The 19,560-nt window shown below is 37.6% G+C and overlaps 1 protein-coding gene across 9 annotated transcripts in view; it reads right to left on the reverse strand.

The window, feature by feature from the left end:
* mef2cb (myocyte enhancer factor 2cb) overlaps positions 1-19,560 on the reverse strand; it is a 91,859-nt gene that overhangs the window by 46,944 nt on the left and 25,355 nt on the right. For all 9 annotated transcript variants that reach the window (XM_073839757.1, XM_073839764.1, XM_073839761.1 and 6 more), the window contains one exon: positions 6,523-6,707. In XM_073839757.1, coding sequence (XP_073695858.1) covers positions 6,523-6,576 — 54 coding nt within the window. In that variant the 5' untranslated portion in view covers positions 6,577-6,707. The remainder of the gene's footprint in view (positions 1-6,522; positions 6,708-19,560) is intronic.

The raw sequence follows: 19,560 nt of genomic DNA on the forward strand, positions 1-19,560 counted from the left end.
GGACAGAGACAGGGAGGATGAATGTCCATTTGTCACCATCTGCCCCTGCACCGTGATCCGTGCGACCCACGCACCCCGAAATCTCCCCGCTCACGCTCCATGTTTTATGAATCATTATGGTGAAGTCTCACAGTAGGGGTTGTATTGACAATAGACGTGTTTACCCAACACAAATTCACCTCTGTTTCCTTTCTGAACAGCTAATATTTAAATGTTAAAAGATCTTGCTTGTTCCTGCTGAACTACATTGATAGTAACAAAATGTGCGACGTTTAAGCACTGCTTTCAAAAACCTTACTGAGCATCACTTGCTGTAACAAAGAGAGTGTTTTGAAGGTCATCAGCAGAAATATAATAAGAAGCAAAATCTGCGTGAAAAATGAAAATGAGAAAAGCACTGAATAATGAGAAGAAAAGTGGAATAACAATTAGCGTAAGAGGAACAAAAGAATTTTAAGAAGATAAATTTGAAGAGGAGAAATTTGGAGAAGTTGCACTTCGCGGAAGCAAAGGAATTTTTGAGAAGATGTTGGTGAAGAGGCAGAAAAAGAAGACAGAGAGAGAGAGAGAGAAAGAGAGAGGGAGACAGATGAAAAAGTGAAAAAACACGCACAGCGTGTTTCATGAGGAGACAGGCGCAGAGGTAACGATCACAAGAGAAAGGTGGGAATCGTGGAGAGGAGAGCAAGGGGTGATGGGATACCCAGAGGGCCTCATTATTTTCTTGCTGTTAATTTTACTCAAACTGTTTTACACCTTTCCGTTGTTGATTGGAGAGACGCCTCTGTTGTCATGGGTGGCTGAATCAAGCTCCGTCTCCATGCCATCACACCATCATGAGGCAGAGATGAAAAGAAAGGTAACAGAAGCCTACAGAACGTGTGGTGCCTGCATTTGCCAAGTCAGTTAGAGGGGTGAAAACCACATCTAGTGCATGTTGAGTGCCAATTAAAGTGCGTACTTTTGAATGAACTTTTATCACAAGGAGGCTTCCAGAAAACGGTTTTCTAACGCAGAAGTAATGGGTGACAACTGCCCCTTTCTGATGAAGAAAATCCCAAAATGTCATCTTTGCCATTGTTCTTTATGCTCTTTGGAGGTTAAACCCTCAGCTCATATCAAAATAACTGACTGCTTACTTCTTGTCCCGTTCAAGTAAATACAAATAAAATAAGTGTATTTTTATTTTTGCCTTGGCAAACCTGTAACATGATCCTTCAGAAATCATTCTAATATGATCATTTGCTGCTCAAAAACATTTATTATTATCAATGCTGAAACCAGTGATGCTACAGTGTACTTAATATTTTTGTGAAGATGAAGTGATATATTGATATATACTGATATATTTTTTTAGGATTCTTTAACAAATTGAAAGTTCAGAAGAACAAATAGAAAACTTTTGCAACATTATAAATGTTACTTTTGATCACTTTATTGCATCCTGGCTGAATAAAAGTTTTTTTTATTATTATTATTATTATTTCTGGCCTCTTTTTAACAGTAGTGTAAATATACATACATTACTGTGGTCCATGACCCTGAATCAAAATGCCAGTCATAAGTGTACATTTTTCGAAATTTTGATTTATATATCTGAAAACTAAATAAATAAGCTTTGTTAGGATAGGGGAGTATTTAAATACAACTATTTGAATATCTGGAATCTGAGGGTGCAAAAAAATCTAAATATAGAGGAAATCACCTTTAAAGTTGTCCAAATAAAGTTCTTAGCCATGCATATTGCTAATCAGAAATTAAGTTTTGATATATTTACGGTAGGAAATTGACAAAATATCTTCATGGAACATGATCTTTACTTAATATCCTAATGATTTTTGGCATAAAAGAAAAATTGATCATTTTGACCCATACAATGTATTTTTAACGATTTTGATTGGTTTTGGCTCAGGGTCATATATGATGATTTGCTGCTTAGTAAATATTTCAAGGTGCTTAATGTTTTTCTGGAGACCATGATATATTTTTTCAGGATTCTTTAACTAATTGAAAGTCAAAAAGAAAAGCATTCATCTAAAAAAGAAAACTTTTGTGACATTATAGATGTGTTTCTGTTACTTTTACTGATTTATTGAAAAAAAAAATCTTAAAACATTACTTCAGGTACTTCAGGCCTCTTTTGAACTGTAGTGTAAACATATATATATAATACATATATTAATTATTTTTGAATGTTCCACATTAATTAAAGAGTATCATCTGTATGTGGGTTTCATTTTCTTAAAACAAAAATTTATTTTATATTTTATCACCGATATCAAACACACAACCACCACATCCTGCCCTAAATCTGGTATTGTGTCCTCTCTTGCCATCATTTAGCAGATGAATCAGCTCTGACACTAGTTCCTGACTAAATATGACTATATTTGATTATAATAATTACACAGATTCATCTCTCTTAAACGTGCCTGTGTATTCAGCAGTGTGAAAATTAGTCAGTAAGCATGCTCTTGTTAGCGATGTGGCTAACACTTTTATGACACAGGGGGTCCTTTCATGTGACGTGCCCAGGAAAGTGTTTTGAGTGGCTGGGGGGAAGAAAGCCAGGCTCCTCACACTGATGCCCTCTGTCTAAGCTTCTGGGCAGCCAGTCAACGGCAGGGAGGCCTGCTGGAGGTGCCTTGCTCTGTGCAAGTGTTTTCAGGAGGTGGGCTACGGAGCCAAAGTGGCCGCCCAGGGCGACTGAGGCCTTGTGCCCATAAGCATGGCGCCAGAGGCAGGGTGGGCCGCAGGGAAGCTGCCAATCTGGAAGAGGTGATATCAGCAAGGAAATGATGGGGGATGACAGTTGAGCCAAAAACTTTTGAGCATTTAAACATTAAGTGATTCTTATGCACTTAGTAGGTTTAGGTTTTTACAGTATATCCATTTCGTATTTAAGCTTTTATCGTTTACATTGGCTTTTTATTAAGGTTCATCTGACTTATTTTTAACAATAAATCAGGCAAAATGTATAAATACAGTTATTCAGACACCAGATATAATACTTGATATTTTTTTACTAATAGGTGCAGGACACTATAGTTAATTTAAGTAGGTGAGGATAGCAAAATAAAGTAAACTGTGACATATTATTCCCAAAGATTCTTCATACAGTGGACTACCAGTAAAATTGATTAAAAATAAATAAATAAAAATTCTGACCAAAAAATGATTTTGGCCTGACCAAGTGTTTTTGCTTTAATTGCTAATGCGACCTTTTTACACCACAGACTGAACAAAATTAAGCATTGCTTGATAATTGTGTAAATATTGTTATATTAACAGTTGTCAGAATTTTTGGTTGATTATATTCCATTACATACCTTTCTATCAAAGTTATCTGACATTATTAAGATGAATTTGTTCTGACACAGTTCTTGTCATATTTTATTACCATTTTCTTAACTATAGATATTTTATAGTGAACAATTTCATATAGACTTACTTTTTTATATATAAATTAAGCATTTTATCATTAATGTATTATTGTTTTTACAAAAAAAAAATAATATATAAAAATCAGCATTTTAAAATGATTCCACTCAAGCTGAAAATTCTGAAAATTCAGCTTTGCCATCACTAAAATAAATTACATTTTAGATATAATTTTAGATTAGTTCTAAATTAATGTTATATACATATATGTTGTATAAATATATTGTTTTAACACATCTTAATACATGAGAATCATTTGTAATGTATTATTAGCATGATTTTTTTCCACCCATAAAATAAAACTCTGGAACAAAAATTGGTCGCATTTGCATGAAAAGAGAGGAAACATCTCAAGAATGTCGCGCTTAAGGTAACACCATTGAAACAGTCTGTTGTTTATTTGGCTTCAGTATGGAAAGATTTCCTTAAAGAGGAAGTGAAAATATGCACAGCCCCAGCCACGTCTTCAACACATTAAGAGCTAGAGGGGAGAGAAAAAGCAAAATAGAAAAGAAAAAACCCTTTGTAAGTCAAAGGCTCCCCATTCTTGTCTTGTGATGTCTGTCTTCATGCTTCTCTTGTAATACAAAGAAGCAAGTTGTTTGCCACAACCCCAGATGAATGGCAGCGAGAGGACAAGAGTCAATGATAACCCCTGTGCCAGCTGTCGAACATGGCGTATACTCTATAAATACACAACAATTTCTGATGCATGGTTTCAGCAAAGCATCTTCTGACCAAAACCTCTTACGAGCTTATTTTTATCACTTCGCAAGGCCACAGTAGGTTTTGGCAATGGTTTTCATTAAAGTTGTTGGCATATGGCTAACAATGTGGTTATAGTAGCAAAATTATGACCAATTTTGCTAAAAGGATAAATGTCATGTTTAAAGGCTTCTGTGTTTATCAAGTAATGCATTACAAATAATTAGAAGTGTTAACATTTCATCTGCTCCACTGTCCTGCAACATTGCAATCACACAGACCAGAAGTTTACTTTTGTAGTGAGTCAAGAGGTCAATCCCACACAACATGACGCATCTTAACATTTACAGAACAAAAGTAATTAACTAGTATAAAAGGCTGAAATTTCAACTATATTTAAGGAAACTGCTCAAAAGGAAATAAATGTCATTGTTTCGGTCGCTGCCCTCCCTTTCTTCTTTTCTATCCCAAGACCTGGAAATCTGTGGCATTGACTCTCATCAGGTGTCCTTCCTGTATCAATCTCTGATCTTGAAGTCTGGTTAAGGGGGAGCGAGAAAAAAAAGAGAGAGAGAGAAGGAGAGGAGAACAGCGATAACACCAAGACAGGATGCTCTCTGTGCAATCCGATAGCCTCGCCAAAAACATCCTGACCTCAGTCCCCCCTCCTCCTTCTCTCCGTTTCTTTTCTCCTTTCCTTTTTATCTTTGCTTATGATTAGAAACTCTGTGTCTCTGAGTATTGAAAGTAGAAAATAGTGCAAATAAGATTAAGTTACAAAATAAGTTAGTTGTCACATAAAATAAAATAACAGATTTGTGTAAGGAAACTACCTTATATTATTTTCTTCCCCCCTTCTCGGATGGACTACTTTTTTTGGTTCTTGACAGATATGAATTGTCATTGTATGGAAAGAACTGCATAAATACTCTGGTTCAGCATCAAAAATGAGTTGAATTTAGTAAATAATGACAAAAATGTCCTTTCTGGATGAACTATTCCTTTAATCAAACATAAACTCACCAGTCAGACTCATTTTTCCTAAACACAACTCTTTGAAATTTATGCTATATATATTTATGTTATTTTAAACTGTGAAGCAAATTCAATATGATGCCTCGTTAACCTCAGAACTTGTTGGTTTTTCAAAATAAATAGAAACAGAGAACAGAGAAGTTTCTGGTTTGAGAAGTACCTTGAGTCATTCTTTCAGCCAGTGTTTGGCATGAGAGCCCACATGCATGTGAGCCTCTGGTTTCCTCAAGGGGGAGAACTTACTCAACCCACAAGTACCGAATGACTAATGTCACTGTGCCCCCTCCGTCTGCTCCGGCTGACACGCCCATTACTTTCCTCACCCGCTTTTTTCTCTCTTTCTCCTCCACTTCTCCTCGGGCCCTCACACTATCTTCAATAATTGATCAACCCACCCAAGGTCCAGACAGCAGCCATTAACTGCAGCAGTATGGTCTCACTCAGTCATATCAACTGTTAGCCAAGTCCTTTTCCCAAAATCACATCTTTTTTTTTTCTTCTTCAGACCAGACTGAGGAACTACAAATGTCTGTTTCTGTGACAAAGTGTCATCCTGTGAAAGGATGTGAGGACTCTGGATGACTGTTCAGAGAGTCACGTTACGAAACAGAAGACAAAGAGAAAAACCTCAAACTAGTCAAGGTTACCTTCTGCCAAACTGCTTTCCAGGTTTTCTACTTTTGTCTATAAGAGGACAAATGCAAATGTCAAACCTAAAGAACATTTATTGATCTTGCAGTAAAACAAGCGTCTATGTAACTGGCACCAATACGATCAATACAACTACAGTATCTGCTATGCATAATATCTGGCTGTTTTTGCGCGTTCCTGACTTGATTTCACGGCCAGAGAAACAGAGACACAGATGTTTTTCTAATTGCTCAAATTTGAATGCATTAACCGAATGTGTTGTTCTGAAAACAAAAAAGCCAAATTGATACAATTATTTTTTGATGTTAGTTGGTAAACTACTCAAAGCTCTACTGGTTTGAACAGGATCTCAGCGATCTGAGAGCCAAGTTGAAGAGGAAAAGTACTAGCGAGGGCAGGAAGGCCCCTCGAGGGCCATCTTCTACCTCTGTGTTGACTCCACCTAAAGCCCTGAAGCATGTGGCATCATTCCACCATTGCCATCTCTGCGTGTTTGTGTTCTCCACCCACCCTGGCCCTGCTAAAGTAATATTCCACAGCCATAAGCGAGAGGAGTCGGCATGCGAGGACGCCAACAATTAGCGTGCGCGCACCACCTACTTGGTCTATTTTAGTTTGAAATTACCCATCAAACTGTGAAGGAAGTTGTCTAGAGGTGGTTTTTGGCTCCTTCTGGTCAACGTGACTCACCTGTCTGTTGCGTTCGTCCATAATCCGTGTGATCTGAATCTTTTTCCTCCCCATTGTCCCCGTCTTTTCGTCTCTCTCTTTCTCCAATGAACTTTATTCTTTTGTCCCTCTGCTTGCTTTTTCTTCAAACCAGGCTTTCTTCTTCTGACTTCCTCCGCTCAATTCAAAGATTCCAGTAGCTGTACCTGCGAAAGCCAGAGAGAGAGAGAGGCATTAAGTCAGATGAAAAATGGCAAAACCGCAGCGTTAAAAAACAGGGAAAGGCAGAGTCTGAGCCACATGGGACAGCAAATAAAGACAAAAGAATCTGCCGACGATCCGAGGCAGCGCTGTTTTCTGCCATCAATATCATGCAAATCAGATTCTCGCGCTTCGGCTGCGACTATGAGGGTAGACAGCACTGTCATGCTCTCTCTACAGTCACAGAGAATTTGACAGTGTTTTGGAAGTGCCACTAACTTAACAGCTCTAATCATTTGCAGTGTAACGTTTACTGTCGCCCGAACGACAAGCAGCTAAACAACACTGGTGTAACATCGCATAGAATTGTCACTAGCGCACTCAACGGACACATTGGAATTTCCCTTTTAGCTGAAAATTTGTGTAACTGAGCTACGGCGCCCTAGAAGATGAGATTTTACTATCCATAAGATCTGATGAAGAACCTGAATAGAAACATGGACCATCCTGATTCAGCCCTCATCAAACCCGCTCTACAATATGATCCCATTGTCACATCACGGCTTTGCTCGGCTCTCCGTCTCTCAGGGAAAAGGTGTGCGGGGCCTTTATCGGGCCCTCCTGCTGAGCTCTTTCTGCTTTTGAAAGGCTGCCCTCACCCGAGAAGCTAACCCAGGCTTTCTATAAAGTACTCACAGCTCAGATCCACACGGCGCGAGAGCTTGCGATCACAGAACACACGTGTGTGCGCGCGCCGGTGTTTGTGTGCATGTGTGCACCTCTTTGGTGCCGTAAAGTAGGCCAACCCGATTCATCTCTGGGAGGAGCGGCAGAAGTGTTGTTGTGTTTTATTCTGACAGTAGAGGTGATAACGTCCCTCGTTATGCAAATGAGCGTCCCATTATTTAAGCTCGCTGTAATGCAGTAAAGCTGTCAGTGGTGTCACGTTAAAAGCCCTCCATTGCTTTCTCTTTATTCTCCGGCTCTTTTTCTTCTTTCTGAACCAGATTTCACCTGCCAGAGCGAGCGAGGAACATTGATGTAGATACACCTAAAGGATACGCTGCGCTTCTCACGTCTATCCGTGCTGGCATGCTGCTCTCATTTATTAATAATCAAGTGTTTATGGGTGGAGTAGGGGGTTTAAAGTATTCCAGAGACTTTTCCATGTCATTCGAGTTAAACCGCAAGCAAAGTAATTTCATTGGCTCGGATCCATCTCTTCATTTCATGCGCTGGGGTTAATTTATGAAATTTCGCATTGAATTGTTGGATTCCTTCTGTAATGGAGTTGTTAAATACATAGTTTCGCCGCTACAAATACAACCTTATGCTGATATTGTTAATAATAACTGATTAAGATTAGACTCTATTAGCAAACAAACAACAGCGCTCTGTACTTTACTGAGAGCTGTTAGCGACAACGTCTTAACGCGTAAGTGGCAAAGTCCAAAGTGGCTTGATGATTGTTTAGAGGACCACTGTAAAAGACATAAAACAAGGAGCAAAACAACTCGACTACAAGCTGGTGATAATGACTGGACGCCTGTGTAAATATTTACTCACTGTGCAGCCAGCAGACTTGGCGTCACGGAGTGCGGTTTCACTGCTCACATTTGAAAGCTGATTAAGTAGTTAACTCAATCAAAACAGGGTCTATGGCTGCGACTCAAAGAGCAGCTTCCTCATTGATAACGACAGGTCTGTAATCCCTAATTCAACCATGCCAGAGTCTCAACGTGGACCTGCTGTACCTTACGTAACTTTAAACATCTTTAATGGGCTTCATCTGGACACTCATGTCTTGGTTTGATATTTTATCTAAAGCATATAAAGATATCCATACAATTTTTTGTGTGACTTAAGCATCCAAATATTTTTACCTGTGGGATATGCGAAATACGTACCGCCATGTACGTTTCGTGAGATATTTGTGTGTGAAATGTTCACTGTGGTGCTAAAAGAGTGTTAATTTTTTCATCCCCAGAACAGGGAAAGTGTGACGTTTATTATGATTAAAATACGACAAGCGCTTGTCAGGTATGTGAGTTTACATTGCAAGCAGTGCTATTTGGTTTGACTCCAGTTTCAAATCAGCAGTTTCAACGTGACATAAGAATCTCAAAAACAAAGACTTTGTCTACATCCAAATTCACATATGTGACCCAGGACCACAAAGCCAGTCTTAAGCAACATGGGTATATTTGTAGCAATACCCAAAAATACATTGTATGGGTCAAAATTATAGATTTTTCTCTTATGCCAAAAATCATTAGGATATTAAGTAGAGATGATGTTCCATGAAGATATTTTGTAAATTTCCTACCATAAATATACCAAAACTTAATTTTTGTTTAGTAATATGCATTGCTAAGAACTTAATTTGGACAACTTTAGATTTGGACACCTTCAGATTCCAGATTTTCAAATAGTTGTATCTCGGCCAAATATTTTCCTATCCTAACAAACAATACATCAATGACGTGAATTGATGTGAAATGTCCTCTGAGTGTGACGTAAAAACTAAATCGCAAACATGCCTTTTTAGCTTGTTTTTATCGTGAGCCATGTTTGTCACGGGATTCGTACCCAAGGATTGCGCAAGTCCAAGCTATCGAGCAAGCTTGTTACGTCCACAAAGTAAAACATATGGAGCTGTAAAGAGGCTGTTTTACCGCCTCTAGTGTTTATTTCTGTTGGAAATGGCAGTGATATGTACTTATTGGTACCCACAGGTTCCCACAGGTACGTTTTCGTCATGAGATCAGGTAGCACTGTATAGTATATGGGGTCATTTAAGGCACCAGGTAACCTTCCCCCACCCGTAAGCACTGGGACAACCTGATTCAACCTCAGTACAATCTCTCACTCTCCCTTCACCCTGGCCACCCTGCCTCCCCCATCCCTCTCTTTCCATCATCCCCTCCTTCACATGTACACATGCTCACACTCATCTGCTTTCAGATTACCACAGATGAGCACAATCCAATTTACACCAGTAAAGCCGAACTACAGCGCAGACAAGCTGTGGTTGATCAGCAGCCAGAGGCGCTTTAGATGTAAAAACGGTCCCGTCGTGGCCACACAAGCACTCATAAGCAATATCTGACTAAATAAGTCTGTTCTTGATGCTCAAGTACAACTGACCCCTATCAAAAACATGGGAACAAAGACTGTGTGCGTTTAAGATCATAAGACAAGGTTATAATATTTACTATGTGCAATTATGCCGGAGAGAGAAAGAGTGAGGCGGAGAGGGACTACTAACAGGCTTTCTCTGCCATGATAAGCCAATTCACTAATCCATAGCCAAAGCATACGGGGAGGGTGAGAGCGAAAGAGAGAGAGAGAGAGAAACGAGGGCCAGAAAGCCCCCCCAAAGTGAATCTCAGGACAGACTTGGCTTAGTATGACAGACAGAAGAAAGCCTGGAAGAAGGGGTCACCACCAAAGGGCTGAAGGGTCACGGAGGGATGCTACAGGACAGAGAGGAAAAGATAAGATATGTTAACCCACAACCCTTCTTATTTGATATATTGGGCTCAAAGCAAGAGTACAAAGAGCGAAATAAGAAAACCAAAGGAGAACGAGAAAGATGTGAGAAGGTCTCTCTTGAGGAAAAGGAGGAGAAGCTGCCGTCCACCCTCCCATCTGTTAACCATGCCGCTCTTCCTCTGCCACAGAGTACAAGGGTGGTGGGGGAACGAAGAGAAATCGTGGGGGAAAAGGAGAGAGAATGGTGGGGGTGCCGGCACTGGGATGTAATGAGGTGCTGTGTGTTTTTCTCTCTTTCGCTCTGTCTCTCTCTCGTTTTAAGAAATGGAACTGTAAGGGCAATGAGTACGTTCATAAACAGGCACAGTTCTGGGTCGGCTCGGTCCCTAGTGTTCCACCCAAAAAGAAAAAAAATATTTTGCACGCGATTGTATTGTCAAAATCCTAATAAAGTGAATGTGACTACTTCTCCATGCTCAGCGATATAATTTTGTTAGAGGAAAAAAGAAACAAAGCAATTTTTTATTTCTCTAAGGGCTCTCATGTTGAGAATGAAAAATGATTAAGATGCAAATACCATGAATTATATTTGCAAAAAAGCACTGAGACTGTATCTGATAATGAAACACTTGTTTTGATGAGATATACAACTCTGGCAGGTTTCACTTTTATCTGGCGCGATCTGTGCGGAACGGTGTAGTGGTGCTTGACTCCCACCACATTAAAGTCATCTGTACGTTATTATTACAATCAGACGGGAGCTGATCTTTTGAGAAATTGACCTCGGCGCAATGTTGCCACCCTTCGTAAACTCTCTCGTTTCCACTTTCCCTCTTTTCTTTTCTTCAGCACATCTGCAAGACATTTGGTACTAGCGTGTGTTTGAAAAAAGGGCAGTATCCTCTATCCTCGTGGGGAAATGTGGTCGCGAAGATTTGAAATAACATATTACGGGGCAGAAAGTAAACCTTTTAGGAGGTGTATGATACATTAAATAAACCCTCACGCTTTTAAAATAAACTCCTGTTTCCTTGAAGAGGCCAAAAAACTATTTTTAATGTCTTCCGAACAATTTCAATACAGAGGCACGCTTTTGAACCTTGAGATCTTAATCCTAAGAACTTTTCATGTTGTAATCCACAAAATAAATATTGTTATTTACACCCATATTTTTGAAGGTGCGGCTGTTTGGTTTGTGCTTGGAGAGGGGCAGAGAACTCATAGCGAGAGAGTTAACGGCCTATTGTCTGTATAAAGTCATTATGGGCAGTGCTTCTTAAGTGTGGCAACGTCTGCCTGAGGAACAAAGCTGACGAGTGGCCATAAATCTCGGCTGTGGAGAGACACAGGATGGGTGACCTGAACCTGAGATCAGGAGCAGTGTGGGAGGGACTTTTGAGATCTTAATGAGTGCCGGTAAAAATGGTTGGCATACAGTATGCATTTTTACTGTGCGTGTGGATTTTAAAATTTGAATGAATAAAAGTGGTATTTGTACAAAGGCTCAACAATAGGGACTGTCTGCTGAAAAAAAATCCTATGTTGTGTCCTCATATGACGCAAATCATTTGGTTTATTGCTTAACCAGTTTATATTTGATCTAATATTTGAACATTTAATATTTCAGTTATAGTTACGCAACACATTTAATTCGGATTTCCCCTAATTTCCACCTCTTGCATTTTGAATGCAGTCAAAACACATTAAAAGCTACTGTAAGACACACAGTCTCATTACAGTAAGAGAGCATTAGTGTCTATCTGGGTTCCTCCATGGTCATCAATACCCCCTAGACCCCCCACTGTATGACTGGATAGAGACAGGAAACATATACGCACACACACAGAATGGTGGAAGGATATGACATCAGCAGCCACAGACAATCAAAGGTGTAAAGGTGCTTCCTTTCCTAAACTGTTCCAGCATACACAAAATGGGAACCAAAACTCCTGCGCTTCCTTCTCCAGGCCAGAAAAGAAGAAAAAAGAAGAGAAGAATAGAGAGAAAAAGAGTTGAGGGCTTGAGCCACAGCTGACTGTAAACAAACGGCCTTCACTGATGCAAGCCCTAAAAAAGGTCTTGTGGTTTGTACTTTTTAAGCACTTGAAGCCAAAACTTTAATGACAAGGCTTTAGCAACATCACAGCAGATATGGTTAAAAATCAAGCCATCCACACCATTATTAGATTTCATCATACAAAACAACCTCATTCTGAAATAATAAAACTGATTTCACAGTCTATCGTACTTTATAAACTATTCAAGTCATTTGTTTGTTCTTGTACTTATTTCAACCCAGAAGAGCAAAGGAGCTCGGAAGAGAGAGTTGAAGAGAGACATTTTTTTATTAGCCAAAGTGTCAAATTATAGATGAACTGCTTTTCTGTTTTTGCAGAGATTAGTGAATAGGTCTTTTCAGGTGCTTTGCTAGATTAGGGCATTGGGTGGAGGGATTTATTTATGTGATACAGGGCACTCTTTCAGGACCCTGCTGCAATACCTTCCCTCTGTCTATCTACAGGAATCAACAGCTAATTACTTAAATAGTTCTACATGTACCTTAAAATAGCACGCCTGCCCCTCTGACTTCCTTAAAGTTCACCTCTCTTTGTCAAAACAGCTAAGAATCTTGGCACAGAATTATTATGAATAAAATACGACATGCTCCTATCAGGTATGTGAGTTTACACTGCAAGCAGTGGTTTTTGGTTTGAATCCAGTTTCAAAAAAACTTAACTTAAATCATTTGTTGAGCTCACTATAATTTTTTCAATTTTAATGTAATATAAGAATCTTTTCAATCACATTAAAATTCACATATGTGACCATGGACCACAAAACCAGTCTTAAGTAGAATGGGTATATTTGTAGCAATAGCCAAAAATACATTGTATGGGTTAAAATGATTGATCTTTCTTTTTGCCAAAAATCATTAGGATGTTAAATAAAGATCATGTTCCATGAAGATATTTTGTAAATTTTCCTACCATAATTATATCAAAAATTAATTTTGATTAGTAATATGCATTGCTAAGAACTTAATTTGGACAAATTTAAAGGCGATTTTCTCTATATTTTGTTTTTTTTGCACCCTCAGATTCCAGACTTTTGGCCAAATATGTCCTATCCTAACAAACCATACATCAATGGAAAGCTAATTTATATCTTGTTTTAATGTTTATTAGATTGTTTGCTGCAAGTGGGGCTCTCATAGAGAATTTCATTGCAACTTTGTTAAAATGGCAATAAATAAGTCTAAATCTAAAAGTCTAAATTAAATTAGACTAAAACGTAATTAAATAAAATTATTATTCATTTATATATAATTAAATTATTTTAAATCGATACAATTAAAACTATTTTAATTTAACAACTCTTCAGCTCACATCACTCCCATTGCCGTTGGAAGTCTCCACTTGTTGCACATTTCAAAATCTCAGCTACTATAGTATGTCACCTGCATATTATTTTCCTTTTGTGTGAACATGAATATGATTTTTTTCTCTCCCACTTATTTGATAAATTGCTTTCTGAATACTTTGTCAAAGGCAAGCATGGATATTTGGTGCAAGGTCTGATGAAAAAGCGCCGTAGTGTCTTTCATACGGTGGCACCTGACCTAGCGCAACAGTGGAAAATAGAATGAAAGGGTGTGAACAGCAGTTGCATCCTTCATGAAGTCTGTAAACAGAGAAGTGCGGCCCGCTAAAGCCAGAACTGTGGAAGGTGAGAGCTGTCTTTCAATTAGCGATTGGTTACTGGCCCAAGGAAAGCATGGCACAACATACTGTGTCAACTCTAACTGAAAGAGGCACACTGAAGCCAGCTGCTCAGCTGACAGACACATACTGAGTGAATGGTGTAATGACTGATCACTGTCCTGTTCTGGCCGGCCAGCTGTTCGTAAAGAAACAAGGCAAAAATTACAGCTCTAATGGTGGCTTGGTTTTGGTCAACAGGGCGATGGCCCTGCGGTGGATGTGAAATGGAGATTGCGTGGGTTGCTTCGGGTGGTTTCATCGGTCATTATGCTAAAGACATTGCCTCTAAGAATCGCTCAGACTTCTGGGTGAGTTCTTGGTATAGTGGAACAGAGTTAAAGAAAGAAAGGAGAACTGAAATAATGTCCAACTACGTTAGCATGTCAAAAAAAGAAAGAAAGAAAGGAAGAAAGAAAGAGAAACAGACTTGTTTGCATGACAGACATTTCATTGAATTAATAACAACTATGACTACATTCACACCTTCAGAGTTTGAGATAAACAACATTGTTTACTAGCAGGTTTTGACTTTCATATGTGACCAAGGACCACAAAACCAGTTATAAAGTTGTTCAAATGAAGTAGCAATGCATATCACTAATCAGAAATTAAGTTTTAATATATTTGCGGTAGCAAATTTACTAAATATCTTCATGGAACATGATCTTTACTTAATATCCTAATGATTTTTAGCTTAAGACTGGTTTTGTGGTTAAGGGTCACATAATCTTCTGTTCATTCATCATTGTACAAAAGTGGATCGAATAATGTAGGAATTAATAACTGCAGTCAAGCCACTTTTAATTGTCAATATATCTGCCACTATAATGACAGTGACTAAAGTAGATGCCAAATATGATGATTTATGCAGCATAAAGTTACAATTGATATGACATTATAATAACTCACACTGGCTCTCACATTATGGCAAGCCGTTTTGACTTGTATTCATTCACAGGATATGAATTCTTAATATCAACAATTCAGTTTTCAATAGTTAAAATGCTAATTCTTGATATCAGGAATTGGATTTTTACTGGTAACAATGGCTATTTTTGATATCAGCAATTACATTTCCACTAAAAATGTTAAATCCTGATATGAAGAATTCGATTTCTGCAAGTGATGTCATTATTGATAACAAGAATAAACATTTTTACTAGTGGAAATGTAATTGCTGCTTTCAAAACCTGCCATTGTTAACTAGTTAAAATATAATTTCTGATATCAAAAAATGAGCATTTTAACTAGTAAAGATTTAATTTAAGAATTCAAATCCTGCGAATGAATAAAAGTTAAAATGGCTTGCCATACTCACATTGTATTGTATGACAACTAGTTGGTTATCTCAGGTTCAACTGAAGTTACTTTTAACATCTAGAAATGTAAAAGAGTCACATCAGTTATAGAAAGCAGTGTCACTCTTGTTCAAATCTGAATTGTGTGTGAACAGGTATGTATATGCTAAAACTTAAATTCTATTGGTGTGAAGCGTTGCATAGTTTATCACATTTGGAAAACAGACAACCACTACTCAGCTGTACACTTCTGGGGATATTTATTAAATCTACAGAAAACTACATAAAAGAAAAAGAAAAGAAAAAACCTAAATTTGTCACTGTCACTGAAGACCTGATATCTTCACCCAAAAAGATTACGAGTGGGGAATGACAATGTCGTGCAACGTCAACCATGTTGTTGGGGGTGATAGTTAGGAGAGAAGACAAAGTCACATGACCTCCCCGCAACACCAGACAGCATGCTCGGATGATCCTCTGATTATTTCATCGCACATTTTTTTATCCCCTCTTCTCCCTCTGTACCACGGCATTCTAATCAGACTAATTAAAAGCTTTGTTCATTTGGAAATCTCCGATGACAATTTGTTTCACTCTACCCTACAGCGGTCCTGTGAAAAGAGAATTAAATTTGATCTTCTGACAGCAATTATTAAACGCTCCCTCCTGGCTTCAATTAAGCCCAGAGGCTAACGTGGCTCACCAGGCAAGAGCGAGGGCCAAGATACTTCCTTTGCCACTTTATCATCGCTCCCTCTCCTTTCTTTTCTTTAAAATTCATGCATAGGATTAGGATCTCACTGCAATGATTTAAAGATTGTTTATGGGAATTTTTTTTCTGGTTCCTTCTTGCAGTGGCTTTTCAAGATGCTGGTTGAAGGGGGAGAAATGGGGTAAGGTGGAAAAGGGAAGTTAAGCAACCTCTCCGATCAATCGGCAGTGATTGCACGAAAGTTCTTTTTATGAGTGATGTTTCAGTAATGATGGTGAAAGAGTTGGCGAGCAGATGTTTCTTTCATTTTCACTGTACTCAAAAACAAGCAAAAAAAGGTTAAAGGTCAAACTGATATTGCAATATCATCAAATGTGTCATCTCGAGTGTCATTTTCTTGTGTATTTATGTTAAACGGGGTGCTCTTTAAGGACTCTGCCTTTATGGGAATCAACATATAATAACTTAAAAGGTTGTACATGTACCTTAAAATAACATTCCTGCCCCTATGACTTCAACAAAGTCCACCTTTCTTTGTCAAATCTGCTAAAAATATAGCTAAGTTTGTGAGTTTACATTGCAAGCAGGATTATTTGGTTTGAATCCAGTTTCATATTATGGTCAACATTTTAATTGTCTTTTGATCTCTCTATATATTGAGCTTTCTATATTTCCAGTGATATAAGAATCTCTTTAATTTTGAGGACTGTAGCTATATCAAAAGTCATATGTATACACTGTAAAAAAACAATTTATGAGTCAAGTTAAAATAATTTGTTACCCGACTGCCTTAAAATTTTAAGTTCAGTCAACTTGAAATGTTAAGTTGTACTAAGTGACAACTTAGATATTTAAGTTGATTCAACTAAAAAATTGTAAGGCAGCTGGGTGACAAATTATTTTAAATTGACTCATAAATTGTTTTTCACAGTGTACATCTTCTGAAAGCTGAATAAGTAAGATTTCCATTGATGTATGGTTTGTTAAGATAGGATAATACTTGGCCGAGAAACAACTATTTGAAAATCTGGAATCTGAGGGTGCAAAAAAATCTAAATATTGAGAAAATCATTCTTAGCAATGCATATTAATAATCAAAAATTAAGCTTTGATATATTTACTGTAGGAAATTTTTACAAAATACCTTAATGGAACATGATCTGTGCATAAAAGAAAAATCGATTATTTTGACCCATACAATGTATTTTTGGCTATTGCTACAAATATACCCACGCTACTTAAGACTGGTTTTGTGGTCCAGGGTCACATATATGTCGATAGGCAATTTTGGCTTTGACCTTTGACCAGCACATCCTTTAACCCATGATGTACTAACAGGAAATGTGAAAATAATTTATACAGTATTGTTTACACAAATACAGGTGGAAGAACTTTTTAGTATATAAAGAAATGACACTTAAAAATCACCTGGCTGTTATTATTTTTAAAATAAAAATTAAATAACATTCAAACTATATTAAATAATTTAAATGAAAACATTTGGTGAAATTTGGTGGCTCTTCGGCTCTCATCAGGATGAATTTAGTATTTTGCATTATGCAGACATCTCAGTGTCTCCGTTATGGTCGGAAACTCAGCAATGCAAATACCTGACTGATTTCTGACCTGCTCTGTAAGCAAATGACATGAATGTGTCATTTTGAAACCTTGTCCCTGCGGTTCTCAAAGCGATGTGTCCAAATGACTGTTCGCTGTGAATCAATAGCTGCCCTAACATCACACATTTCTGACCCCCCTTGAGGTGACCCGAAGACATCTAAACTGATCACAAAACACATTTAGATCTGTCAGGGAGAATATAATTTGAAGTTGAAACTCATTCAGCAAGGATGTCCTTCAAAACGTTGACCTGACTCTTTTTCCCCCTACATTTCTCTCTCTCATCGGTCCCAAAGCTCTGCGAGGAAACCGAGTAACCCAGATCGGGAGGAAGAGAGCGCGGAAGAGGAGATGAAGATTACGTGAGCCCACTATCTCAAATCTCCTGCTGCATAAATGTTATGCCATTATTCCGCCCTCCCCCACTTTGATTTTCAACTGATGTCACAATTCGGTTGAAGCGCAAGTTGATCCGCTTGATTGTTGGAAGCATTTCTACGCTGTTGACATTGCGGATCATTAAACTGTGATTGTTGCAGTTAGCGTTTGTCTAAACACAAGTGGCAGAATGACTGGGTGACGCCTGTCTCTCTTTTTTCCCCTTCTCTAACGGTTCCTTATTGACTCACTACGTCTATTTCTTGGCCTCACTTCCTTTTAATGCAGGACTAGGGATGTCGAGTAAATCGACTAGTTGGAGAGTTGCATGAGCGACTAGTCATCTTAAGGAAGCTTGTATAATTAGACTGGTTTTGGGTGCACCGAACTTCCATCAGACACATTTCTTACGGGGCCTTTACATAAGATGTGTTCAAAAACAGCTTGACGCACACTGGGGTTTTGAGACACGTTTTAAAAGTAGAGCTATTTTTAACTTGACATGTCATCTAAAAAAATGCACCACTCATGGCGGGACGCTTAAAAAAACGCTCTAGACACGATTCAACGTCATAGGATGCTCAACTGAATGTGCAAGACTAGGAACAGTCCTCTGAAGGAAATTAAGTTTAGATTATTTTTTAGAGGGTTTTACTGTGCAAATTGTGAAATTGCGAATTGTGAAATCTAGCACGCTCTTAACATGCTTATAAAAGCATCATAATAAAATAATGATAAAAATTAATTTAAATATGTGACCCTGGACCACAAAATCAGTCTTGAGTAGCATGGGTATATTTGTAGCAATAGCCAAAAATACATTGTATTGGTCAAAATGATCAATTTTTCTTTTATGCCAAAAACAGGATATTAAGTAAAGATCAAGTTCCATGAAAATATTTTGTACATTTAATAACGTAAATATATCAAAACTTAATTTTTTATTAGTAATAAGCATTGCTAAGAACTTTATTTGAACAACTTTAAAGGCGATTTTCTCAATATTTAGATTTTTTTTTGCACCCTCAGATTTTCAAAGTTGTCCTATTCCTCTTTTTCATCTTTTAAATGTTTTTATTTGAATTACCACTCTGTAGGTTAACTATGCATTTCTATGTCTTTAGAAGACATTTTTCTTTCAAACACATTAAAATGCAAAAAATCACACATTAAGGTTGTTTATGCTCACATGACATGCCGGTAAACAAACTATTTTAAGTTTTTTTAGTACGTTTTTAACTTTGAATAGAATTTATTTTAAAATGATTTATTTTAATTTAACATTTTTATGAATTAATTAATTATTAGCTTTTCTTTAAACTCATAAACCCAATGCAGTTCCTTCATCAACACCAGTTTGGGAAACCTTGATGTTATATTATGTTTAATGCACATTATATTGTTAACAACAACAAATGAAATATATTTTCTTTGTATTTTTATGTCAATATGGTACAAGATTATCCTATTTAAATCAATGTGATTAATGAGTTAGGTCAAAAGTAATCTAAAAGTAATCTAAAAGTATCTGATTATATTACCTAAAATGTGTAAATGTAATGGATTACGTTACTACCTACAATTTTTGTCATAT

This window comes from Garra rufa, chromosome 5, assembly GCF_049309525.1.
Source record: "Garra rufa chromosome 5, GarRuf1.0, whole genome shotgun sequence".
In the NCBI taxonomy this organism is placed as follows: domain Eukaryota; kingdom Metazoa; phylum Chordata; class Actinopteri; order Cypriniformes; family Cyprinidae; genus Garra; species Garra rufa.